Source organism: Strix uralensis, chromosome 1 (genome assembly GCF_047716275.1).
Source record: "Strix uralensis isolate ZFMK-TIS-50842 chromosome 1, bStrUra1, whole genome shotgun sequence".
In the NCBI taxonomy this organism is placed as follows: domain Eukaryota; kingdom Metazoa; phylum Chordata; class Aves; order Strigiformes; family Strigidae; genus Strix; species Strix uralensis.
This window is the reverse complement of record NC_133972.1, coordinates 138432750-138459672: the sequence shown is the minus strand read 5'-3', so window position 1 is coordinate 138459672 and position 26923 is coordinate 138432750. Positions and strand designations below refer to the sequence as shown.

General features: G+C 41.4%; 1 protein-coding gene across 1 annotated transcript; it reads left to right on the top strand.

Annotated features, from left to right (window-relative positions):
* The first annotated feature begins 1046 nt into the window (after positions 1–1046).
* Positions 1047–24231, top strand: TRAM1 (translocation associated membrane protein 1). The gene is made up of 11 exons (XM_074882766.1): positions 1047–1312; positions 4325–4388; positions 4979–5100; positions 5272–5388; positions 6309–6367; positions 6760–6844; positions 10591–10661; positions 12855–12959; positions 13565–13708; positions 14692–14852; positions 18003–24231. Exons 1-11 carry the CDS (start codon positions 1190–1192, stop codon positions 18074–18076), a joined length of 1125 nt encoding a protein of 374 aa, XP_074738867.1. The 5' UTR covers positions 1047–1189; the 3' UTR covers positions 18077–24231.
* Positions 24232–26923: the final 2692 nt, after the last annotated feature.

Here is a 26923-nt window from a genome sequence, read left to right as displayed (position 1 = left end):
CGAAACCTCAGCCATAAATTACTCCTTTTCTTGATCTTTCTTCTGCATGCATCCACTGAGAGTACCTGTCAGCTAGAAGCTTTAATGAAAGTAGCATGAATTTTGGGGGGTTTGAAGAACAGCTCAATTTGGCCTGGATGTTTTCTGCATCAGTGTTGATTTCTCAGATCTCATCATTCATGTTTTTAACCTGGTAACAGCCTTCTGCGACCGGGCTGGTTTTTTTAATCCCCATCTAGCCTCCCTTTTATTGTCTCTTCTTCCATACTTCCCGGTTAGCTTTTCTTCCCTTCTGCTTTCTTGTCACTGGATTCCTCGTTACTGTTCCTCGGATAACGTGTGTTATTCCTGGCTGCACAGCACCATGGAGGCAGGCGGGCTGGCGGGAGCCTGCTGTCGGCACAGCCAAAGCCGGACCTTGCGGCTGCGCCTCGGCCGGGACCGCAGCGAACCCGCGGAGCGCGGCTCCCCCACGGCACGCTTGGGGGTCCATCGGCGACGACAAAACTCAGCCAGAGCCCCAGGGGGAGGAGCGAAAAATCACAGGTGAACCCGCGTGGCGGGGGGTGCCGGGGAGCGGAGCCTGGCTCGGCTCTGCAAGCACAGACCGCGGCGGGGGGCAGCCCGCTCTGATCGGCCGCCGCCCGGCAGGGCGCGAGCCCCGCCTGCCCCACAGCGCGGCCGCCTCCTCCGCCACCCCGGCGGCCCCCCCGCCCATTCTCCGCCGCCGCCGCTGCCTCGGTGGGAGAAGGAAGCCGAGCCGGCGCCCAGCGCGGGCTCCGGGCTAACGCCAGCGCGTAGCCGGCCGCCGCGGCCGGGCCCGCAGCGCCGCGGCCCAACTCTGCTGAGGGGCCCCGGCTCGCACTGCCGCCGGCGGCCTCCCGGGGGCGGGGAGGCGCCCGCCGCGCCGCCGTTGGTGGGTTTGAACCGCTGGGCGCTGCCCCTCGCCGCCCCCGGGGCCGGGCGGGAGGCGCCCCGCCCGCCGGCCGACAGGGGCGCTGCTGGCGGCGGGGGCTGCTCCCCGCGGCCGGGCCGGGCTGGGCCGGGGCGGGGCGGGGTGAGGCGAAGCGGCGACTGCCATTCCTCGGCTGCGCGGCCGCCTCCTCCCCCTCCGCCTCTTCCTGGCCGCGGCGAGAGGAGCTGTGCTGGCAGCGGGGAGGCGGCGGCGGCGCCCAGCTCCCTGCCCGCCATGGCGATCCGCAAGAAGAGCAACAAGAACCCGCCGGTGCTGAGCCACGAGTTCATCGTGCAGAACCATGCGGACATCGTGTCCTGCATGGCCATGATCTTCCTGCTGGGGCTCATGTTCGAGGTGAGGCGGCGTCGGCGCCCCCGCCCCCGGGGTCTTCGTCCCCCTTCTCCCCCTCCGCCGGGTGCTCTCGGTGCTGGGCGGGGAGGGCGCGGGGGTCCCGACGCCCCGGGGGCGGGTGGGCGGCGGGTCGCTGCGGCCGCCGCCCCCCCGCCCCAGCCAGCGTGAGCACCGCCCGCCGCACCTGCCCGCCAGCCCACGCCCCCCGCGGGCCGCGCGGCCCCGGCTGTGCGCGGGGAGAGCAGCCGCCCCCCCCCCCCCCCCCACCCCGCCACACGGCCGGAGGACCCGACGCGGGCGTCCTTCCCACGGCTCATCCTCGCCTCGCCGGGCCCGGCCCCTCGGCGAACGCCCTCTTCCCCGTCTCGGCCCGGAGAGGCGCAGCCGGTGGCTGCCGCCAGCACCTGGCTCCCGTCTCCGCTCGCCGTCTGTGAGGGGAGGCCGTGACCCGCAGCACCCCCCAGCGCGGCGGCGCCGCCGTGAGGGGACGGGGAGCGGGGCGGCGCGGCGCGCTTCCTCCCGCGGCGGCGAGTTCCTGCTGGCGGCGGGGTTACGTGGCAGTCGGAGCGCAGCAGCCGGGGGAGGAGTGTACGGGGGGGGGGGGGGGGGAGTGAGGCCCAGCCGCCACAGACGATCCCCCGCTCTTTGTGTGCGCGGCCTGGCCGGTCCCCGCCGGCACTACGGCTCCCGGCAGCCCGCGCGGCGGGGAAGGGGTCGAGCGGTGACGTGTACATACGGCCGCCGGGCGGGAGAGGGCGGTGGGTTCCCCTTCTCACCCCCCCCACAACACCCCCGACACCCCCACACGCGGGGCCCGGGGCCGCGCCTCGCCCGGCGGGGCCTCAGGCCCCGGTCTGAGAAGCCGTTAGCCCACAGAGGGTCGATCCGGGCGTCCCGGCTGGCTCCGAAGTTACCCCCGTCTCCTGGCCCCGCTCCCGCCCCGGCTGCGGCCGGGTTTGACAGGAGCCGGCGATGGCTCTGCTGCTGCTCGGGCGCGCTTGCAGGGCAGGCGCTCTCGCGGGGCCCCATGTTGGATGGAGATGATCCAAAATGTGCTTTTTTGGCTCTTCTCGGTTACTTTCCGAGAGAACCGGAAACGTAATTTACCCGTGTGACTTCCGAAATGTTCTCACTGGTGTCCCGTCGAAGTAAGACAATTCTGGTTTTGCTGGCTAAATATTTATGGCTTTTCAGTGTTTTAGCCATTTGTTTAGTGGGCTTTTTTATTATATGGATGTTTTTCCAGAATAATTTTATCCAGCCATTGATACTGCTGGGCACTAAAGGCCAGTGAAGTTCGGAAGGAAAAAATACATATGGAAAGAAAAAACAGGGCAGACGAAGAAAGCTCTTATGTTTGGGTTTACAATCAAAAATCATCAAGACAGTCCTTATATGGTGGTTTTCTGGGGATTGAGGTTAAAGAGATGGACTTCAATCTTTACCTTTTATGTCTATTTCTGGCTTACTGTATTTATAGTCTTACCGGTAGGGTTGGAAGTTTTGGGGGGATGGGATGTGCTGAGGTCTTTTGCTTCCAGTTTTTTCTGTCCAGGGTGTTTTCTACCCCAGTGTCGAAGGGCCGTATGCCTTTGTTGGTACAGATGTGGTACAGCTGAGAATTGTCCATTTTTTTTAAATGCTTTGGTATAGGTCTTGGAAATCACCTCCTGTGGTTAACGTTGGTCTGGGAAGGCATTTATACTGCCTGACTTGTGCAACTGAATTAGGACTGTGAGTAGCTGACAGAGCCTTCACAGGGCAGTTCAAAATTGGCTAATGTTTTGAATTGTCCTCTGAAGGCTTCCTTGGTGAATAGGGAGCCCTAGGCAGCTTCACTCATTCAGGCAAACTAGGTAGATTCCCTGAAGTTACACGGAGTGAGCAGTCCACTGTGTATTTGGGGATTCCTAGAAAATCTAGGGCTTGTTTACAAAGCACTAGTTTTTAAAATAAATAAATCTTATTTCTTGTGAATGATCATAAATGCTGCTAGTAACCTAATAATTATCTTCAGATACTGAAGGTATCCTTCCAAGATTCATAAAGGAGCTTGGTTTTTTGATGGAGTTTTTTTTGTTCTTTTTTTGTCGGTCCTAGAAATGCAACAAGGATGCTAGGTTTTTACAGCGGCGAGAAACAATCAGATCATAAATATTGGAAAGCATGATTATTTTCCCTTCTCTGTTAACACATGTTGATTCATGTTGGGATTCAACAAAGATGTGCTAAAATTGAAAATTATTTTATGCTTATTGACAGACAAGAACTTGTGCTGCTGCCTGTTTATTGGGGTTTTTATAGTATCGTCACTCCCCCCCCCCCCCCCCAAAACCTTTAGAACAAACTGCCCCCCCCCCCTTTCATCCTGCTTTTTCTTACTGTCCATCATAAAGGAGTAGTACCACTACTGCTAATTTTCATTTCTTTTGTTTTACACTTCTTGCTAGAGGATCCCCAGGGTCAAAAGAATGCTAATTGTATTGAGTTGGTATGCAGCTAGCCTGAAATGGTTCTCCATTCTTTATGCCTTTTCTCTTGTCCACGTTTTCAAAATCGTCCACAGATTTTTGAATATGATATTGACCTTCAAATTTTGTCAAATTAAAAAGTAGTTTTAAATGGAGTTTATTCTCAGCCATTGCTGCATGCATCATGGTCTGGGGGTTACACGATATTGTGCATTCTGCTAATGTAATAATACATTATGGACTGGAGAAAGAATCGCAGCATGTGTTTTTGTTTTAATGTTGTAGAAAAGACAATTTGTAAGTAGCATTTTCGAGGAGGTTTGATTCAGGAGACTGGGTATTCTGTAAACAAACCTGTAGAGATCACGCCATATGTTCTGCCTTTAGAAGGTCAGGTGAAGTGGTGTGATAATGTGAGTTGATCAGTTTTGTAGGAGGGGGCAAACGTGCTGGGGAAGGGTGCTAAAACTATGGGCAAATGTTTTCAGTTTAATACAGTTTATTTCAGTGAGAACTTACAGCACTTTTTTTTTTTCTCTTTCAGTTTACAGCAAAAGCAGCTGTCATTTTTGTTACACTTCAGTATAATGTTACAATTCCTGCCACAGGTACGTATGTTGCAGGAGGCTAGTTATGAGATAGTGTATTCAGACATTATTAGTATGCTGTACTTTCTAGACTGAGGGTAAGGGAATTTGTCAATTTGAATAGATAATGAGCAATTTTCAAGGACTTCACTTTATTTTTAATAAAACTCCATTTTAAATAATTAGGTTAGAAACGATGTTTCTGTTCTGCTGGATTCATCATTAGTCCTAAAACACCATCTGACTGGTAGATAAGTTAACATTAATTCTTGGTCTAGTTTTGCAAGTGACAATCTTTACTAGTCAAAGCGGAGTGATACTTTAACATAATTTTATTGTCCCCTTTCAATGCATTTGGGTAAGCTTCCTAAGTGCACTTAAGTTTTCATTTTTATGGTACATGTTTCCAGAATCAAATTTAGTTCGTGATGTGATGGAGAAGATGACTGTAAACAATCGAGTGACCTAGCTCATGATGGTGGTTTAATTTGACTTCTATTTGTTCAGCTGACTACAAACTACTTCTGTCTGAAAGGTTTCACTTTGAGAAGCAAACTTATTAGCCATTAAACTATATTGGTGCCTAACAGCTAATTCTGTTTGTCTTTTAGACGTACAATCTGCAGAAACAATCTCTCTTTATCACTATGGCATCAAAGACTTGGCTACAATTTTCTTTTACATGCTTGTAGCAATAATCATACATGCTATAATTCAGGAGTACGTACTGGATGTAAGTACAAAATATTAATTCCTTTCATCAAGATAATTAGACTTTAAGACTGTTAAAAGCAAACTTTTACACAGCTTTTAACTGTGTAACTGAGGCTTAGATGTTGTAAAGCAGTTAACAGGTAATTGTTAAGTACTACAGCATATAAATAACAATGGACTTTCATTTCAGAAAATTAACAGGAAAATGCACTTTTCAAAAACAAAGCATAGCAAGTTCAATGAGTCTGGACAACTTAGTGCATTCTACCTTTTCTCCTGTGTTTGGGGAACAAGCATTCTTGTCTCTGTAAGTATGCTGTCTCTTTTGTTTGTATTACGAGATTTCAAAAATTTTGCTTATGATGATCACAAATAAGTTTTTGGCTTATTTTTCAGTTTTTAGCTGGTTTTAATATTAAAGCAGGGACAAGTTCAAGGATTCTCTGTAGGTTGTAGTCATAACTGAGTATAAAGTCCCGTAATGTTACTGTTGCTCAGTCTGAGTTGGTTTACTGTCAACTGAATAAGGTAAAACTTTTTAACTGTATTATGGTACTTCATTCTCTGTAATTTTTCTGTGTGGGCTTATTATCATAAAATAAATGTTAAAAAAGCATCATACATAGTATTTTGGCAGCCTAGGGAATGGGTGTATGGACAGATTGCTGTAGACTCAGGTGAGTGTGTGCTTTCAGATGACGTGCTCTTTACTAGTGGCTGAAGATGTATAAACTTAATGTATAAACTTAATATGTATAAACTTAATGTATAAACTTAAACCTTTCAAAAAAGGGGAAGAGTATGATTTTTTTTTTTCCCTTTAACATAATGATTCCTGAAAAAACTTTCCTTCTCTTAGTTAAGCTCAAAGTTTGTCAGCAGTTTATAAGGGAAGACTTATGGCTGTAGTGATGCTGAGATAAACTCCATCTCATAAGGACACTCTATCTTGAATGAATGCTTGGTTTGTTTGGTTGCTTTTTTATTTTTCTAAGCCAATACAGCTGTCTTTTGGTTTTGGGGCTTGGTTTTTGGTGGTGTTTGGGTTTTTTTGTAAAAGGAAATATTGATCTGCAGCTTTGACCTGTGTGTGTAGATGTGTGCATGTTTGTATGTACACGTGCATGTATACATAAATACATACATGTATGTATGTTCATTATTTCTGACTAGGAAGTAGCATCTTTGAGGGTTTATTGGGGTTTTTTGTGTTGTGTTTTTTTTTAGGAGAACTATATATCAGATCCAACCTCTCTGTGGAGGGACTATCCGCACACTCTGATTCCGTAAGGCCTCTTCCTCAGAGGATTCTTGGGGAGAGGAGGGAGTGTTTTAAGCTTAGGGTGTGTCATGTACAATCTGTGTAGAATAAGTAGTCTGTAAAACTGTATTAGTCACTAATGTATTTTTGCTCATTTATGGGGGAACTTGGTTTTCTCAATTTGTAGCATACAGAGTTCTCTTTCTGTAGGCTATTTTTTAAAGAATTACATTTTTGCAAGCTTTATTTATCGTAACAATTTCATTTTTTAAAAATCTTTTGAGTTGGCTGGCAGGAAGGATCTCTATTTTTCTTTCTTTAGAGACAGTGATTAAATATGTTCACTAGAAAGCTTCTGAAATGTTTTAACTTCATTAATGAAAAGTAATATTCTTCAATTCTTGCTGTATTGTACAGGTTTCAAATGAAGTTTTTCTACATCTTACAGTTGGCATACTGGTTTCATGCTTTTCCAGAATTGTACTTCCAGAAAACTAAAAAAGTAAGTTCAAAATGTAAATCAAAAGAACTCCAAAGCAAGCAACTTGGAACAGTGGAATAGTTAATTTCTTTTGGACTTCCAGAGTAACATGTTATCATAGATTTCCTACCCTGTTCTTACTTGTGTTACCCACTTTTCCTGATGGAATTTTGGGCGCTCAAATATCCATGGTAAAAGGTAGTGGTTTTTCTTTTCAGTTAAATCCTGTATTTCTAATTGCCATAACATTGCTATATATCTATTGTGTAAATAAAAACTACTGGTGGTTCTCATCTACTAAAAGAATTTTCCCTTGAGCAAATGAATGTGAGATTTTCTTTTCAAACTCTTTCTTTTGTTTGTTTCTTGTAATTAGTAGTGTGAATAGTCTCACTGAAATCACAGTTGCTTCATGAATCATGATACAGGTGTAGAATATAAGCAGTGAATAATTTCATAAATCCAAGGAATATTAAACTCTGGGATTTGATTTAAATACCACTGTCCTCAGCAGAAGTTCTGGTTAGTTGTGTATTGAGATCTTTTTTCAATGCTCAACTTCTAACGGCATCCTTTTCCCCCTGAGGATTTTCTCTGCTGGGGTTCTCAAAACACCGAGTTTACAGTAGATCTTTTCTTGTAGCACACTTTTTGCCTTCCTGGACCTATTATGTAGTCTTTTTGCATAGGCTCATTTTGCATATGTAGTTTCCTTTTTAAATTTTTCTTTTTTAAACTCTTCAACACGGCTTCACCAAGGGCAGATCATGTTTGACCAATTTAGTGGCTTTTTACAGTGGAATGACTGCATCAGTGGATGAAGGAAGAGCTACTGATGTCATCTACCTGAACTTCTGTTAAGGCTTCTGATGTGGTCCCCCACACAGCATCCTTACCTCTAAATTGGAAAGAGATGGATTTGATGGATGGAGTGTTAGTTAGGTGGATAAGGAACTGGCTGGATGGCTGCTTCCAGAGAGTTACAGTCAGTGGCTCAACATCCAGCTAGAAACCAGCAACGATTGTGTTCTTCAAGAGTCTGTACTGGGACCGATGCTATTTAATATCTTCATCAATGATGTAGTCAGTGGGATCGAGTGCACCCTCAGCAAGTTTGCAGATGACACCAGGCTGAGTGGTGCAGTTGATTTGCTCGAGGAAAGGAATGCGATCCAGACGGATCTTGACAGGCTTGAGGATTGGGCCTGTGTGAACCTCGTGAAGGCCAAGTACAAGGTCCTGCACCTGAGTCATGGGAATCCCCAACATCGGTACAGGCTGGGGATGAAGGAATTGAGGGCAGCTGTGCAGACAGGGACTTGGGGGTACTGGGGGGCGAAAAACTGGACATGATCCAACAATGTGTGCTCGCAGCCCAGAAAGCCAGTTGTATCCTGGGCCACATAAAAAGAAGTGTGAGCAGCAGGTCGAGGGAGGTGATTCTCCCCCTCTACTCTGCTCTCATGAGACCCCACCTGGAGTGTTGTGTCCAGCTCTGGGGCCCCCGACATAAGAAGGACATGGACCTGTTGGAGTGAGTCCACAGGAGGCCATGAAGATGGTCGTGGAACACCTGCCCTAAGCAGAAAGGCTGAAAGTGTTGGGGTGGTTCAACCTGGAGAAGGGAAGACTCTGGGAAGACCTTGTAGTGGCCTCTCAATATTTGAAGGAGTCTTATAAGAAAGAGGGAGAAAGACTTTTTATCAGGGCTTGTAGTGACAGGATAGGAGAAAAAGATTTTAATCTGAAAGAAGGTAGATTTAGATTAGGTATAAGGAATAAATTCTTTACAATGAGGGTGGTGAGACACTGGAATGGGTTGCCCAGAGAAGTTTTGGATGCCCCATCATTGCAAGTGTTCAAGGCCAGACTGGATGGGGCTTTAAGCAACCTGATCTAGTGAAAGATGTCCCTGTCCGTGACAGGGTGAGTTGGACTAGATGATCTTTAAGGTCCCTTCCAACCGAAACCGTTCTGTTGTTGCTCTGTGACTAGACTGTGTCTGTGCTGCCAGAGTTCTGCTCTATTCAAGAAAATGAAACTGACGTGTTACGTAACCAGAAGTCTTTGTTCAAGAGCCTGGAAGAGGCTTGGGAAAATAGTAATGAGATGCTTTGTTTTCATACTGATCAGACTCAGTATAAACACTGAAGTTTTGCAGATACACTGCAGCTGATGTTCCCATATTGTGCTAGTGATACCTCTTGAATTTGTCTTCATATCCAAGTGTTGAGGTTTTTTTAACATAACTTCAAGAAAGCTGTCACAAGTGGCAGAAGTTCTGTATGTTGAATAGTAGTGTTCTGCTGGGTCACTCCTTGGAATTTTGGCCTCTGACTTTTGCACTAAGTTTTAAGAGTAATAGTTCATTTGTTTTAGCAAGTTCATAGTTGATATTTCTTTCACGACAGTTTAACCTCTGCCATCTTGGCTTCTCTGCCTTATTCCTTCTTTTGAAGGAGCTGGCTTTCACTCAGGTCTAACTGTCTGTACTGCTGACATAGACAAGAAAAGAAGTTCTTAACTTAGCTTTCTGCATAGCAGTGTATACCTCTACCTGCATTATTCCAGTAGGCCTTCAGTCTCTGACAGTTTGTCTAAGCAGGCAGCATGGGCTGTTTAAATGTTACCTCAGTTCTGAAGATAAAGTGCAAAAGGCTCATCCTGGTAGTACTTGGAGAAACTGAGCATTTATACTGACTATTCTCTCATTTGTCTGAAAGAACTCATTTTTTGTTTTGTTTCAGATCATTTAGAGTAGGTCTTTATCAGTTTTCTTGCTCTTTGTGTATATGTGTGGTCTTTGCTGTTGTCACAAGTGTTTGGTTCTGTGCTTTTGTTGGCTTTGAGATGGAGTATTGCATAACATAGGATAGATCTTACAAGATAAAATTTTTAGGCCTTTTTTTAATTACATGTATACAAGATAAAGCTGAAGCCCCTTGCTTGAAGTTTAGGGAACCTTTCCTAAAACTGGAGAGTTTCTTAAGCACAACTGAATATACTCTGCATACCACTTCAAGACAGACTTTTATTGTGACGTAGCATACTTCAGTGATTCTGTTCACAGATGGCACCTTCTGCTTTCCGTGTGCTGTGTGTCTATACTTGAATTCATGTCTCTTCCTCTTTATTATTTCATATCCATGAAGTGTTCAGTCCAATAGGGCTGGCTAAAGCCTGACTTGAACTGTGACCATGTGGCTTAGCATGACTGGTTAATAACATTATTCTCTGTATTTGCTAGCAACAGTGTGCCAGAACCTTGGATGATCTTGGAATTTTTAAAATAGATGTCAACACTTGGAAACCTTTTCATTTTGGTTCATAGACTGTTATTTTATTTCTGTAGCAATCTGATGGGCAGCAAACACATGGAACTGTAGGAAGTTAATCTGATGATACAGTAATACATACCAAATAAATATTGTAAGGGCTAGTACAAATTCACAGTACTCGCATCAAATAAAAACGGGACTTTTTAAAAAGCATCTTTGATGCATTTTCTCACAATAGCATATGTGTAAGACACTGGATGTTATTGGTAAGTAAGCAATAAGTTATGTGTGGAATTAGATGATTGAAGTTTAGTAATTCAGTGCCAGAACAGGCCACATTAAGGTAGCTGATAAACCAAGCAGAATTTCCAAGACTACAGAATGGTTTGTAATAATATATAACATTGTACAATAATGTTTAACGTTGTGTATAACGCATAATTACCTTACATTGTGTATAACGCATAATTACTTTTTTCTTCCTCATAGGAAGATATCTTTCGCCAGATTGTCTACATTGGACTTTATCTCTTCCATATTGCTGGAGCCTATCTCCTGAAGTAAGTCATAGAATCATAGAATGGTTTGGGTTGGAAGGAACCTCAATGATCACCTAGTTCCACTCCCCCGCTGCCATGGGCAGGTACACCTTCCACTAGATCAGATTGCTCAAAGCCCTGTCCAGCCTGGACATGAACGCTTCCTTGAACGCATCCACAGCTTCTCTGGGCAACCTGTTCCAGTGCCTCACCACCCTCTCAGTAAAGAATTTCTTCCTTATATCTAATCTGAATCTACCCTCTCTCAGTTTAAAACCATTACCCCTTGTCCTATCAACTGCGCTCCCTAATAAAGAGTCCCTCCCCATCTTTCCTGTAGGCCCCCTTTAAGTACTAGAAGGCTGCTATAAGGTCTCCCCAGAGCCTTCTCTTGCAGGCTGAACAACCCCGACTCCCTCAGCCTGTCTTCATAGGAGAGGTGTTTCAGCCCCTGATCGTCTTTGTGGCCTCCTCTGGACCTGCTTGAGCAGGTCCATCTCTCTTATGTCAGGGACCCCAGAGCTGGACACAGCACTCCAGGTGGGGCCTCAGAAGAGCAGAGTAGAGGGGGAAAATCACCTCCCTCAACCTGTTGGCCACACTTCTCTTGATGCAGCCCAGGATATGGTTGGCTTTCTGGGCTGCATGTGCACATTGCTGGCTCATAGTTAGTTTTCCATCCACTACTGTTTCCAAGTCCTTCTCCACAGGGCTGCTCTCAATCCACTCATCACCCAGCCTGTATTTGTGCATGGGATTGCCTTGACCCATATGCAGGACCTTGCACTTGGCCTTGCTGAACTTCATAAGCTTTGCACGGGCCCACCTCTCAAGCCTGTCGCGGTCCCTCTGATGGCATCCCTTCCCTGCAGCATGTCAACTGCACTACACAGCTTGGTTTCGTCGGCAGACTTGCTGAGGGTGCACCAATCCCACTGTCCACTTTGCCAACAAAGGTGTTAAACAGCCCTGGTCCCAGTGGTGCCCCCTGAGGAACGCCACTCGTCACTGGTCTACACTTGGACTTCGAGCTGTGGACCACAGGTCTTTGAGTGCGACCCTCCAGCCAATTCCTTATACACTGAGTGGTCCATCCATCAAATCCATGTCTCTCCAATTTAGAGACAAGGATGTCATGCAAGACAGTGTCGAAAGCTTTGCATAAGCCTAGGTGGATGATGTCAGTTGCCTCTTCACTTATCAATCAATGCTGTAACCCCGTCGTAGAAGGTCACCAAATTTGTCAGGCACAATTTACCCTTAGTGAAGCCATGTTGGCTGTCACTAATCACCTCCTTATTTTCCGTATGCCCTAGCCTAGTTTTCAGGAGGATCTGCTCCATGATCTTGCTGGGCACAGAGGTGAGAATGACCAGCCTGTAGTTCCCTGGGTCCTCTATTTCCCTTTTTAAAAATGGGGTTTATGTTTCCCCTTTTCCAGTCATCAGGAACTTCACTGGACTGCCACCACTTCTCAGATATGATGAATAGTGGCTGAGCCACTTCATCCGTCACTTCCCTCAGGCCCTGTGGATGCATCTCGTCAGGTCCCATGGACTTGTGCACCTTCAGGTTCCTTAGATGGTCTCGAACATGATCTTCTCCTACAGTGGGTGTTTTTTCTTTCTCCCAGTCCCCACCTTTATCTCCTGTGTCTTGGGTGGTCTGGCTGGAGCACTTGCCAGTGAAGACTGAGGCAAAAAAGACGTTGAGTACCTCAGCCTTCTCCATATCCCAGGTGACCAAGTCTCCCTTTCCAGAGAGGGCCCACATGTTCCCTAGTCTTCATTTCATCACCAATGTACCTATAGAAGCTTTTCTTGTTGCCCTTCATATCCCTGGCCAGATCTAATTCTACCAGGGCTTTAGCTTTCCTAACCTGATCCCTGTCTCCTTGAACAATTTCTCTGTATTCCTCCCAGGCTACCTGTCCTTGCTTCCACCCTCTGTAGGCTTCCTTTTTGTGTTAGACCTTGTCCAGGAGCTCCTTGTTCATCCATGCGGGCCTCACGGCATTCTTAGCTGGCTTCCTCTTTGTTGGAATGCATCACTCCTGGGCTTGGAGGAGGTGATCCTTGAATATTAACCAGCTTTCCTGGGTCCCTCTTTCCTCTAGGGCCTTATCCCATGTCAACTGTAAACTTTTGCTGGCTTCATTCTCTGTCTTGAACATCTAACAAAATGTCTGAACATTTGTTTTGTTTGTTTTGATAGACTGACCCATCTTGGACTTGTTCTTCTAGTATTGCATTACTTTGTTGAATTTCTTTTCCACATATCCCGTCTCTTCTACTTCAGTGATGAAAGATACCAGAAAGGGTAAGTAGTCATTATCTTTTAAATTCATGTAATTTCTGTCTCAAAGCCTTGTGCATTTAACTAACCAGAAACCAAAATAACAAGGAAGTTCAAACAGTATTTCCTTAGAGGCCATAGTTCTCCAGACTAGTTTTAGTATTTATATCTCTAAACCAGCTATTATTTTACCTCATTCACCTATTTAAGTAAATGTTATTAGTGGTATAAAATGAAATAAAATCTGACACTATATACTAATATTTTTAAAAAAAGGTTTGTAGAAAAAGGAACAACATAGGTTGCTAATACAGCCTGTTCTATAGGAACTACTAGCATGCTTCTGTTCTAATAGAAAGCACTTTCTGTTGAGTTGAAACTAGTTCTCAGAACATACTTTGGTTTGTGGAAAAAAAAAAAAAAAGATTGTGAGGCAGGTCTTTTCTTCCTTTTTGTCTTCTACAAGCACTAGAAACGTAAGACTAGGATAGGTGCAAAATAATGAGTTTAGCAAAGTTCTTAAGTTCTTAAATTTCAAATGGATTCATGTTATAAAGAGTGAACATTTGCATTGTTGGTACTTGTGAACGGAAAATTCATTTAGTGTTTGTGGTGTTTTTTCTTTGTAGATTTTCACTGTGGGCAGTTCTTTTTGTTTTGGCAAGGCTTCTCACCTTGATTCTCTCAGTCCTTACTTTTGGCTTTGGACTGGCAAGAGCAGAAGATCAGCAGCTGAATTTCAGTACTGGAAACTTTAATATCCTGGCTGTTAGGTATAGTAAACTTGGAACGGTTCTTAAGCATGAGCTATAAACCCGTGCTAAATACACAATATAAATGGTATGGTATTAATGCTAGTAATTATGAATGGTTAGGTGTTTTCATGCAGCCGATGGGATCAATAGGAATAGCTTATGTAACAAACTTGTAAGGCACAGTGAAATGAAGCATTTACAATCTACAGCTGAGAAATCTGTACCTGGTTACTTGATTTTTTTGTCAGAAAAAAAAACAGAATTAAAGGGAGTAGCTAATTACAGAGATTACTTTCAAATATTTTAGTTAGTGAGTTGAATTCTAGATACAATTGCAGTGAGTTTATCTATAGAGGTCAAGACATTAGGCCCAGAGCATCTTTGGTCCTGGTTGAAGATTCTTACCTCTTTCTCTGCCTTTATTATGGCTCCTGTTGCTGCTGCGTGATGCAGAATGTTCAGCCAACCACCTGGCCTTTTTATGAATTAAATCCAGAAAATTAAGTTATTAAAATATTGACAATGTCAGCATTATCCTGCAGAATTGATACTCAGAACTGCAAGACTCTTTTAAACAATTTTCAGCTGTTACTACCTGCTACCTTGAAAGTAATCCTGAGAAAGGAGAAAAGAGGAAAGAAGTCTAGTACTTCCCAGTTTTGATGGAGGGGCAAAGACTTCCCTCTCACTATATCTAGTATATCTAGTTTTGTTCAGCTGTTCAGCTGAAGCCCAGTCACCTTATGTGAGCTAACTCTTGCATGGCTTAGAAAATTGATGTTACTGGATGGGGGGAAGTCACAAAAAAAAATCCAGACAAAACTGAACTTTTACAAATTCGTGTTATCTAGAAGGAATCACTCTAATGTGTTTGAAGAACCTGTGTAAAAAGGCGGTTTATGACATGCAAAAAACTATCTGAGGTGGTGTTCTACTTTCCTTTTCTATTTAAATAATGAGAGAAACTTACTGATAAACCTTTACCTGTGTTTTGTTTCTAGAATCAGTGTGCTGGCCTCCATCTGTATGGCTCAAGCATTTATGATGTGGAAGTTCATTAATTTCCAGCTTCGGAGGTGGAGAGAACATTCTTCTTCTCAGCCTCAGTCAGTGAAAAAGAAGTTCGTAACAGCTAAAGGAAAGACCTCCAGAAAAGAAAGAGGTTAGTATTTTCAGTTTTTCTGTTGCCTTGACTTCTCAAAAACAACTTTAGGTAATGGAGAGCCTTTTTTTAATATAATTGTTAAAGAAACATTTTATATCTAACTTGCAAGTGAGATGACTCAAGTTACAGGAACAGTATTGGTGAATATTATTGTGGGGTTTTTTTTTAATTAAAAAACCCACTATATATTAATTGTTTGTTTTTTCTCTTCTAAGTGGCTGAATGAAGGAATTACCATTTCTTAATGCAATGTGAGATTTTTATTATGTCTAATTTCATTACTTGAGCAAAATGTGTCATGCTTATGTTTTATTCTCTTATGAAAAGAGAACAGACGCATTTTTAGATCTGTTCTCATAATCAATTACTTCTAAATTTTTCTTGGAATGAATTTCAAGCTTGTTTTTCATTGCCACTAAACTCTGAGTTTTTAGGGCAAGGAGATGGTTTGATGATCCATCCAGTAAATAGGCTTATGTTGGACTGTTTTTACTAAAAATAGAATTTTGATACATCTTTTAAGGGGAAGTAGTAACTACTTACTACTCTAAACCTGTGTAGAAGCATGTGAAAATGAACTAATGACTCCAGGTTTGACTTCTTGATTGCATCACAACTATTTTTATGGAGAGGGCATGAAAGGAGAACTGAATGCTTTTTCCTCCAAGGAAAATTATGTGCTCCATTTGGGAAAAAAAAAAAAATCCACACACTTCAGTATTTCTGTTGTACCAACAGTTAAACTTCTGTGTATCTAATTGCTATCTTGAATAACTTCTGCACTTTTTTGAAACTGCTTCAGTAATTTCAAAAGCTTATCTCAGCATGATAATCTGCTACCAATCATGTATTGCCAACATGTTCCAATTTTTGATATACTGAACCTAAGGCGTTGAAGACCATTTGCATTAAGAACTGAGATTTGGTCAGAGATCAATTCAGTGATTTTTAATTTTTTTCAATATTCTTTTTTATTAAAATGATGTGGTTTAGGGTATTTCTGTACTCCCTTTTGATTATTTGTATTTATCACAACTCAGCTTTTGTGTGTTGTTGAAGTTTTTTGGTTTTGTCAGAAAATCCAGTTGGACTGTTTTTTTAATTGAGTGAAGGTAGCTTCCTGTGTAGGTGTCCTACTTAATCAGAGCTTTGTGTTCATTGTGTCTTACTGTGAGTTTTTTTGTGGAATTAATGACAAATATCTTTAAAGCATAAACTTAAATGGTATTTTAATCAGTGAACTAAAAATGTAGTAGCTTTTTAACAACTCTTATCATTCATGTAATTCGATGAATTTGCTGCTTTTCACCCAACTTTAATGGAGACTTGCAAGTGGTAAACAAATAGTGAAAAAAGCAGTTAATTGGAATTGTGGTCGTATTCAGAAAATAATTGAGCTATGCCTGTTTTAAAGACTGGGGAATTTTACAGCTTATTTTAAATGGAAAGAAAAGAACTTTAAAATCTGAAAGGTTAGTGTTATTTCACATTCTTCTGTTTTGAAGAATCCTCTAATGTTATCTGTTCAGAACACTTGCACAGTATGTAGCAAGGCAATGTTTTCAAAAGAGTAATATATGCAATTAAATGGTTTTAAAATGGTCTTTTTTTTTCCTTTTTTTGTGTGGTTGGATGGATTTTTGGGAGCCAGGGTACAATAAAATGTGCTACTTTTAGACTATGCCAAAAGCAAGAAATGACAGTAGAAGAATCCTACTGGTGATGTAGGTGGGGTACCCAGGCACATGCTGACTCTTGTTCTTTATTTTACTTACACTTGTTTTGACTTAACTGGTTAAGAAAATACGATTTCAATTAGCTGGCTTGGATCTAGCTCATTGTTTGTGAGCTTCTTGATTTGAGAATAACACAAACTTTTTGAAAATTATCCAAAGACCACCTTATGTAGGCTTAAAATGGTGGTGTTGCTTACAACCAAATATGTTGGATAGGCTTTGACTGTTTCTGTGTGACTAATTGGTCCTGTGTCTGGTCTCATTCTTATGTATGTTTCTGATTTTATTATTTTCTTTTAGTTGCTTGTTTGAATAAATGGGAGCATTTAGGTGTAGTGGGGGATAGAGGAAGACTAATGGTTGCTTTTGTGGATTGGCCACACGGTGGTGATCTGCAACACACCTGCAGATGGAAAACATTAATTTAACCAGTTCTAATGGTTGCTTGAAGTCACAATGATACTGTAAGTTGAAGCAAAGATGTTAAGCAGCAAGCATTATAGCTGGATAGGCACTCTGCTCTTCAGATCTGTTCTATAAAGTTAACTGTCAGGCAACATCTCTACTTCCTTGGGTTACGGTGACACTGAATAAAGGAGATACTTTTAATTCACAATGGTATCATGTTGCTCCATTTTACTCTTAAGTTGTGTGCATTATAAATCCACAGATTGTGGGTCATTGTTCTAGGGCAAACTTTTGCTATCAAATTGTCACTGTGGTACTTGAACAGATTAAAACACTTGAGACCTTTAAGTTGGCTCATAAGTGGGATAGACATAGAGAGTTGCAGCTGGTAACACATTCTTACTTTGTATTGTTAAGATAAGTGCCCGGTCTTGCATTTGAACTCCTTCCCGTGTACACATACTCCTCTCAAATCTAACTAGTGTTTTACTTCTGTCCATCTTATCTACGTAAATATCTTCATCAGAACATAAATGAATTCTAAATCTTAAAGTGTATACTTAAAAAAATAGTGTGTGTATTTGTATATAAATATTTTCTATATATATGAAATGTTTGTGAAGGAGTGTAATTTTAGGAAGAATTAAAATATGAAATAGGTGGGATAAACAGTAAAGACCTATACCAGGGAATTGTGTACATACTGTGTGTCTCCAGAATTTCACAGGACAGTCTCATTTACAGGTTGAGTATTTTACTTTTTAAGAGAATATCTTCTAAAATCTTATAGCTGGTCTTGATTTTCAGTCTACATGTATATAATGCACACATTTCAGTGTCAGGAAACTGGACTTTATCATAGCAAACTTTAAATTTTGCACTTTGTAAAAACAAAAGATACATCAGAAAAGAAGTTAAAAGACTGTTTGTATAGGACCTACAAAAATGTAATAAAATATAAAGTGTCTTGTTGTATTTGAAAAATGTTTCTTCTTTTTTCTAGAAAATGGAATAAATGGAACAGTGACCTCAAATGGAGCAGACTCACCTCGTAGCAGGAAGGATAAATCCTCGTAAAACTGGGTTTTATTACGTTAATTGACTAATGTCCCCAAAGAATCTGCTTTTTACATGGATGGCCCTTCAGCACTAGAGATGTTACAGATTAAAGAAAATACAATTCATGTTTTTTGATTATTGCTGTTGTTTTGAGAAACATTTTTTAAAAGCCATTTTGACTAAGAAAAAAGGTTTATCTGTCTTCAAATACTTGGGGGGGGGAATACAACACTTTTTAAATAACATTGACACTTTTTTAAACATTTATTGTGATGAAATAACTTCACTTAATGAGGATCACTGTTGCAATGTATTATTTCCTTCCAGTTTTTGTAATCTTGATGATATATACTGTTCTACCAACTTCACTTTTTTCAAGTTCTTCAAGAAGTATTGCAAAATTGAAGCAAAAACTTAGTATGCATTTTCAGATACTGTGGCTTTTCAGTTAATTGCCTTGATTCAAATTTACAGTTCAAATTGGGATTCTGAGACCACACCAATAAACCTCTTTATTTTGTAGTTATTAGCTACATAATGTCTGCTCTAAGAATTGCCCCATATCATTAAAACAAAACTGAACTAATTGGAAATGTTGCAGAGTCTTATTGTTTGTTGGTTAGAAATCTCTTACAAGGAACAAAAAACCTTTTTGAGATATAGCTTTAGCACTTGAAAATTAGAAGGGAGCGTGTATGGTCATAGAAAGAGTTGATTTGAGTAGCACCGTTAACTCCTGTCTGTGCTTTTAAAGTGTACGTATCTTGAAGAATTAGTGTGTATTGGACCTTCTTTGAAAACTTGTTTGTCTGATTTTTAGAGGGCGGAGGTTCTTACAGTGTGTTGTTGTGATTGTTTTAGGAGGCATTTAATGTTCCATGGAGAGGGAATTTGTTAGATAAATGGATCAAGTTATGAGAAACATTCCTTTATTCTAACTGCTTTGCTTTGTTTCACCTCTGTTAGGAAATAGTTTGATTTCTTCTATATATATTTTTATGAAAAAATATTTAAAAGCTACAAGTTCTTAAAATTGATTTATTGTGCCCTTTGCTACAACTGGAAAATCTTCGTTTAAGATTTTCTCCATTATCTGTCTTTCACAATTGTATTAAATGTGAAGCTTTGTCCAGTTAATTTCCCCGTTTAATATGCAGTTGATGTTTTCTCTGTACCCTTTTGTAATGGGTATAATTCAACCCATTTCACTTGAGAGAATGAGTTAGAGATTTAATTCAGTCTTAAGAAGTTGCTAAATTAGTCTTTCAAGTTAACCCAAGTATTGGCCTGCTTATGGATTGAGAGGAGTAATTACGAGCAATGAAGCTGATAATAACAATTTTTAATTAAAACTATTTTATTTATAGTTGAGTTTATACCCAACAAAATAATAAATCTGTATTCTGTATCTTCTACAGTTCGGTTGCTTACTATACAGAATAAACATTTCTAGTATCCATTCTTCAATCATTTAGTGCTATTTGGAGTTACTGCAGTACAATCGACTGCAGTATAATTTATTATATGTTTCAGCTAATTTCCGTCACAGTTCCTGAGCACTTGCTTCACAACTCCTGAAGTGGACTTGACAGACTTGGACTTGGTTAACTTGAGTACTCTGGGGCAGCATGCCCTGTAATATGCCCAGTCCGCTTCAGTGGAAGTAGCTATACCATATCTTGATTTGAAGAAATAAAACTCAAGTGGTGAAACTGTGAATCTATCTGATCTGACCATGAAACTGGAAAATTGGAACTCAGAAATTTTGAGGGAATTGCATACGTTCAATACTCACTGCACAAAATCACGTTTCATGTCTGTTGTTTCTAAAAAGACCACAGATTCTGTGTGCCTTGCTCTCAAGTTGTACCTTAAGCCAAAAGGGGATAATTTTTAAAGTTTCTAGTGTGGTACTCGGACTCTTAAATCAGTTTGTTTGTAAGATCTCATTGTCCAGGGGCTGTCAAAATCACAAAGGGTGGAGGAACAAATTATGAAGGGAGCATTTAAGGTACTTCTTGAGATCTTTGAGACTTATTTGGAGTCTGAGGGTTGTAATAGTTGTTTCCCTAAGGCAAACTGTTTCTTGTAAACCTCATTCTTTGGCACAGTAGTCTTGAAGTGTAAATTTCAGGTTCTCTTCCAAAAACTTCAAAAGAGTATATTCTTGCCTGTTAATTCTGGTGGGTTTTGCCTCCTTTTGGCCTTATGGATGTTCTTGGCCTTTGAACTCTGAAAAAAGCACTTTTGTTTCCACAATGGCTTAATCTTCATCCTTGCCTTATAGGAGTTGTTGCTTTCTACAAAGTAATAGAGAATAATTTCAGTTGTTCGAGAATTTGCATAGAGTATTGAAAGGCGGTTTCTTTTCTCATAACTAAAAATACGTATTTATCATTTCGGATGAGGCAAAAGCAGTAATTTTTTAATTTTCTACCTTGGGGTGGAAACCCCTGTGAATTTAGAAGATTTTGAGACTTCTGTTTCCATTTTGATATTAGTTGTTTTGGCATAAGATTATTGTTTGCCTGGATAACTTCTTTTGAATTGCTTAAAACTGATTTTCAAATGTTACTGCATTTTGGCTCTTTGTAATCTGGGATTCAGTAAACTGGAAGAAGATTAGTTGTCTAATCATGTTTTCTTAATTATGGAATCAGGAAAATTAGAAATGGAAATGACTGAAGAGCTCGTTATTATAGTCCTATGCCTGATAAAATAATTTTTGCTTAGGCTGTAGTAATTTATCCTGATCAGTTACCAGGTCCCACAAAGAGAAGGCTTTGTGCATGTAGATGGATTTGAATTGGGTAATTCGTATAGACTGTGGATAGGGTTTGTTGGGTTTGGTTTTTCCCTTAAACCACCTTCTCCCTGCCTCATCTTGTCAGAAGTTTTCAAGACTTACAACAGACGATTTCAAGCCTTTCCCTCCCCACCCCCTCCACCCCACATGTATGTTTGGTTTATGTGCCAGAATCTACTATAAAAACCAGTATTTTACTAAGTAATTATATGTAACTTAAAAGTACAAACAAGGAATGCAGAGCAGCTGAAATTTATTTTCCAAGTTTTTGCTTTTATCTGGACACTTTCTCCTCTTGGCTAGTTAGAAAGATTGATTTCTCCTTTGTGAATTATTCACGGACATGGTTCTTTGGTCATGGGATCACCTGAAAAGCAGTATTTCCAAACTTAGGAACGGTCAAGGGATTTGTTGTGCAGAGAACATGCATAGGCTATTTCTGCTGATGTTAAAATATGCCAAAAGTAAATTAAGTATGTTAGAATAATGCATTTGGAATTTTCGTAATACTTGTTAATTTTAGTTATGTTTATTACCCAGAATTGTAATAAGCAGTGTGGTACTTTGGTACAAGTAATCAGACTTCCATAAAAAGGGTTAACACATGTCTGCAGTCTTTTTGCTCTTTGCAGATTTCTGACTAGCTGCACCTGAGTGATTTGGTTGGGGGCAAAGCTTGGTATTTAAGGAAAGAGCACATTTTCATGATCATGCTAAGCTGAAAGTAATGTAGGTTGCTGCCAAAATTGGGGTGCTGTCCCTTACCTTGTCCAGCACAAGACTTTCTTGGTTGCATGGTGAACTAGATGAGTGACTGGTGTGACTGAAAACTGGCTTGTTTGCTTAGGGGCTTTTCTGCTGGATTAGTTGCCTGTTAGTAATCCTGGAGGTACTCCAGTATTCATATATAAGAAAGAAGAAGAGATGCAGGGAAAAGGTGAATCAAGTTTTAAGGGAGCTATCCCTTTCAACTGCACATTTGGCTGAAAATTACACTAGATTAGTTTGAGTTGAGAGATCTTACTGAAGGGCTTCCAGTCATCAATACCAGAAGGGAGCTAGTCTTTCTGGTAGCTCCCACATGCCAAACTTATTAACTGTTAATGGATTTTTGTCAGATATTGAGTATTTCCCCTTCCTCCACAATGTGCTTTACTGTACTTAGATACCTTTTATCTGTCATAGTGTTGGGATTTTCAAGCAGTGCAAGATGATACTGGTGGTGTAGAAACTGGAATTCTGAAAATGTAGTTTTTCTTGGATCAAAAAAAACAAGATCACTTTCCTTAACAGCCAGGAAACTGCAGCTTCTTTGGTGTGGGATTTTTTTTTTCCACATGAACCCTTTATGTATTGAAGTAGGTCTTCCAGAGAGCTTTGCAAGAATTGCACTGTATGCCTGTCTAGGCATGTGGAGGGGAGGGTTGTTTCATTTCTCTTATGTTGTTTTCCTGTCTTCAAGAAGTTCACCAGCTGATTCCTAGGTCATACTTGGGTTTGGTTCCATTTGTGACTCAGCCCTTTCGGCCTGTGTTGTAGAAGATGGAGCCGGGCAGCTGCAATAAGGCTCCCTATGCAGTGTTGGTCATTGCTGTCCTAATTGTTCTCTGTGGAAAATGTCAGTATTGAAGGGACCTGAACATGAAACAGAGTGAGTCGTGATACTTGTAATGTTTACAGGCCAGTGAGAGCCTGTATACGGAAATAACTGTGTTCCAGGGAGCTGTCATTTAGTGCCTGGGGACTGTAGTAATAATTACCTTGTTACACAAATACTTAGGTTACTTCTGGCACAGGGTATAAGAATGTCCTACAAAATTAAGGCTTGGGGAAAATTTAGGAGATCCTTTAAAAAGAATAAGACTATTCAAGGGACTGGCATCAGCTATCATTTATTCATCGCATTTGAATTTCTCACATTGTTAGTTGTGGATTATCTTTAGAGCACTGGATTAGCCTATGCTTGGGGGTTTTTTATACTGTAGGTTGTTGTGGTGGATGTCTGGTGGGTATCCCCTCTTCTCATTGCTCCCTGAACTACTCAGTTTAGGATCTGATAAGCCTAGTTCTGTACACGTTAAGGAATTTGGCGTGCTCTTCAGAACTGAAATAGAAGCAGTGCCGGAGTGTTTCTGGAGCAGGCATGCAAGAAATAAGCACATCAATATGTCGGGTGTCATCAGAACCCACTTAATGGGAACTGAACTGTTCAGGATGAATACATTAGGATACAATTTGTATTGTGATGTAGTGTTTGGATATAGCTCACATCCAGATAGCAAGTGCCTTTGTGGGTGAAATGGAACTGCTGTTGGCATCTACAACTGTTGGTTCCCCATCTGTGAACGATGAGTGAGGAGTGCTGGGCTGCAGTAGACTTTGTTCTGCCTTTTAGAGAATTTCTTTTGATGTTGACAAGACAAAAGGCAACAATTTATTTCAGGTTTAAAAAAAAGTAAAACATGCTACCTAGTTTTGAATCCAATATGCTTGCTCTTGATCTCTTTCTGTGAGTACTGTCACTTTTATTTTAGGTTTCTGCAAATATTTTACTTTTATCCAGCTAAGGATGGCAAATCTGTGATGTGAGTGCCAGAAATGACAACTCCTTTTTCTTCTTTTTATGTTTGAAACTTTTTGCAGAATCAGAGCAGCTACAGTGTAGCTTTATAATTTGATAGCTTTTCAGTATTCATTCTTTTTCTTTATTTATTGTGGTTAACATTAAAGGTCAGGCATTGTCATGCAGCACAACACAGTTGTCACTTTTTTATTCCAAGCACAAAGAGTGTAAGGCAATTTGATATACTGAAATATTAAGTCTTGACTGGTTTAGCAGAAATTGGTATTCCTGGATGGTTTTGTTTTTCATATTGCAGTTCACTATTACTGCCTTTCTCATTTAGGAAACTGGGCACTTAAGATCTCTGAATCTCTAGACTAGTTTGCTGTATATCACTTGATGAATTATGGTCTAGAACTTGAGCTTTGTGTCTCCTTATATTGGTTATAAATGTTGAAGAATGTATCTTGCATTGTAATTAAGAGAAAAACTCAGCCCATGGTGATAAGAATACTGTAATGGAGTAGGAATTTCAATTCTTGAACTCCATGCTAGAAGCCAAGCCAAAACTATCTTGTGTTCTCATGCAGGTGATTCCTCCTCTTTGTTTCTTGATTAATCATTATCTTTGTTTTGTTTATTTAGATTGTAAGTTCTTTGTGGCAAGGGTTGTCTTTTGTATGTGTGTGCGCGTGTGTGTACCCAGGACAATATGGCCTGGAGCCCCAGTCTGTGGAAGCTGTAATAAGCAATCACCTTGTTATTGTTTTAATGGATATCATAATAAAGAGTATTGAATTAAAACTGTGCTTGAATAGTCTGTTACAAAAATGGAGGCATGTAAATTGCACCTGGCCTTGCTTACAGCAGCATCAGTAGCAGACAGATATTGGTCAAAGACAAATACAGTGTTCTCTTTGGAGATACTCACTTGAACCGGTGAATACAAAGCCAGGAAATCTTAGACTGAAGAGAAATGGTGTGTAACTCAGGCTGGAGCTGGAGCTTGCACAAAATTATCGGGATTTCAAGACTGAGTTTCTCACCTTCTGTCCACTTGAGAAACTGCATTGGTCCTCCTGCTTGGGAAGGTGGGGCTTGTTTGCTCTAAGGCTTGTACACTGTTTTGTATCCTTTGAGTAGCACTTTCAAGCTTGAGAGGGTAACCACGAACTCGGAGAATACCAAAAACTGCACTGGGCAGTGATTGCTGTGGCCTGGGAGTTTACAATACAAATTCAGGTGTCTCCCCTCTCTTCAGCTAAGCAACTTCTAGAGCCTTCATAGACTTCACTGATATGGAAGAGTAAAATTTCATCCAATCTGAAATAGGACCTCTACACTGATCCATTGGTGATCTAGGCCAGATGGTAGGGAACTGAGGACCGTTAGCCAAGTTAGGGAAAGTCAGACTGGTTTTAGGAAACTTTTACCATGAATGTTACCTTCCCATGCGTTTGGAGGGATTGACTACAGATCCCAGGATCTCTGTATTCAGTTCACCTCAAGATACAGCAGATGGTTGCTTTTGAAAAACTATAGAACTACTTAATCATTCTTAAAACCTGCACTTGTAAATCCTCAAATTAATTGAAAAAAAATGTTAAGTGAAGATTAGTCTTCCATGAAGGCACATCTGGTCCTTGACTTTGTTGTTAGATAACGTAGCTTAAAAGGAAATTGTGTTAGAAAATCAATAGAAGACAGAGAATTTTAAGAACCAGAGCTACCTTACCAATGGGTATACCTGTCAGGTGACTCAACCATAGCTGCTGAGAACAGGCAGATACTGATACGTAAATGGCATCTAGGATGACTGTAATAAGTCCTGCCTTACCTTTCCCCTGCTGCACCTCTCAAAATCATCATCCCACCCTGCTGCCCCTTTCAGAATGATCTAGCAAATATGGTGGGAAGTGAAGCAGATGCAGTCTCATGAGCCAGATCATGTGATGAGTTTGGGATGTGGGAGAAACCGCCACTAGAGGCCACCACAGTCTGTGTCAGCTCTTTGCATTTGGGTGTCCAGTAGCCAGCAACGATACATCGAGGCCCGTGGTTTTGCTGCACTTTCAGCAAAAATTACATGTTTCCTTTTAAGCAGCATCTCTGCTGTAACTCAGAAAACAGAGCATTGAATTAAATTAGACACAACTCCTTGTAGTTTTGCATCTTGGTGGTGACCTAGTAATAAAACCCATGTTATATTCTGCAGGGCTTGGAAGATGTCCTTATTTGGCCAGAAGCTACTTCCTCGCTTCTGGTTGAGAGAGCAGGATGTAGATCTCCAGTATTAGAGCTTTTTCTTAACCCAGAAGTGCAACATCTTAGATTAAAAACAGCATTGAAAATGCAAAGTAAGCCTTAGATTACATCTACTGTCTGTGTTCAGTTTTGTAGGCAAGTATGCAGTGCTGTGACAGATACTGATTTCTTTGCTTAATCCCTGGGGCGGGTAAAAGTGCAGAGAACCTGCTCCCTGTTTTGACAGCATCAAAAATTGGTGGAAATACAAAGTTATTGTTAGAGGAGTTTATAAAATTGTTTCTTGCACTGAAAAGAAATTTCGGGTTTTATCTGCCAGTAAGAGACCCTTTTTTGTAGGAACATTGCTTGTGGATGTCTCCCTTTAGATGCTGCAGGAGCCACATGAAAACTTCACCTGCAGTAATCAAAGCAGTTTCTCAGAAAATATAAATAAAATTTGTATCTTATAGATTTTTGTCTTCCATAATAAGGAAATGTCTTGTTCCTTTAGCATATGCCCCCTTTTATATAGAAGAAACAATTCTGGGGTGACACTGGAAAACAGTGTGTGATACAGTAATTTTTGTTCTTGTCTTTGGGGTAATTTTACCCTAGTTTTCCCAGAAAAAAACATTGTGCACTGGCTTTAGCTGTTCTGGGCCCCAGCAGGACTGCTTTTGCTGCTGGAAAGCATTGCAGTGCAGGGTAATCTATCTCTGGAAGAATAATAAGAAATATGGCTCTCCTTCAGGAATGTCTTGGGACTTTGGTGGAGTCTGGGCAAAATTTTCCTGAACATCTGGATTTGGGTAGTCCTGGTAAGAGATGGCAAACTAGCTGAATCATGTTATGAGCTGTGAATGTTCTTTGATTTGTAATTCATTAAATTGCCAGCGACAGGTTGAGTGTCTGACTGGCCTGATCACCAGCTCAGTATTGCTACACTGACCTCCAAGACGGATGGCGTGCAAAAAAGTCAATTTGTGTGATTCCGCACCTATGGAAATGCATTTGAAAACAGGTTGCAAGACTTTCAGTGCTCACACCGAGAAAGTATGATGTTGAGCGCTCTCCTCTTGCTCTGGCTATCACTTTTGAGATGAACGGCTGCACGAGACCTGCAGGAACACAGCAGGAGCCAGGAGCTGTGGTTGTGCTGGGAGCAGTTGATTCCCTCAGGACTTGAATATGTACCCCCATTTCCCCACCACCAAGCCTGCCCTGCTTCAAGAACTTAGAAGATTTGAAA

Coding starts and splice junctions, on each gene's coding strand:
- TRAM1 (XM_074882766.1), top strand. CDS start 1,190: ATGGCGATCCGCAAGAAGAGCAACAAGAACCCGCCGGTGCTGAGCCAC. Junction 5,101..5,271: donor TTCAGGAGTACGTACTGGAT/GTAAGTACAAAA, acceptor CTTTCATTTCAG/AAAATTAACAGGAAAATGCA. Junction 10,662..12,854: donor GCTGGAGCCTATCTCCTGAA/GTAAGTCATAGA, acceptor TTGTTTTGATAG/ACTGACCCATCTTGGACTTG.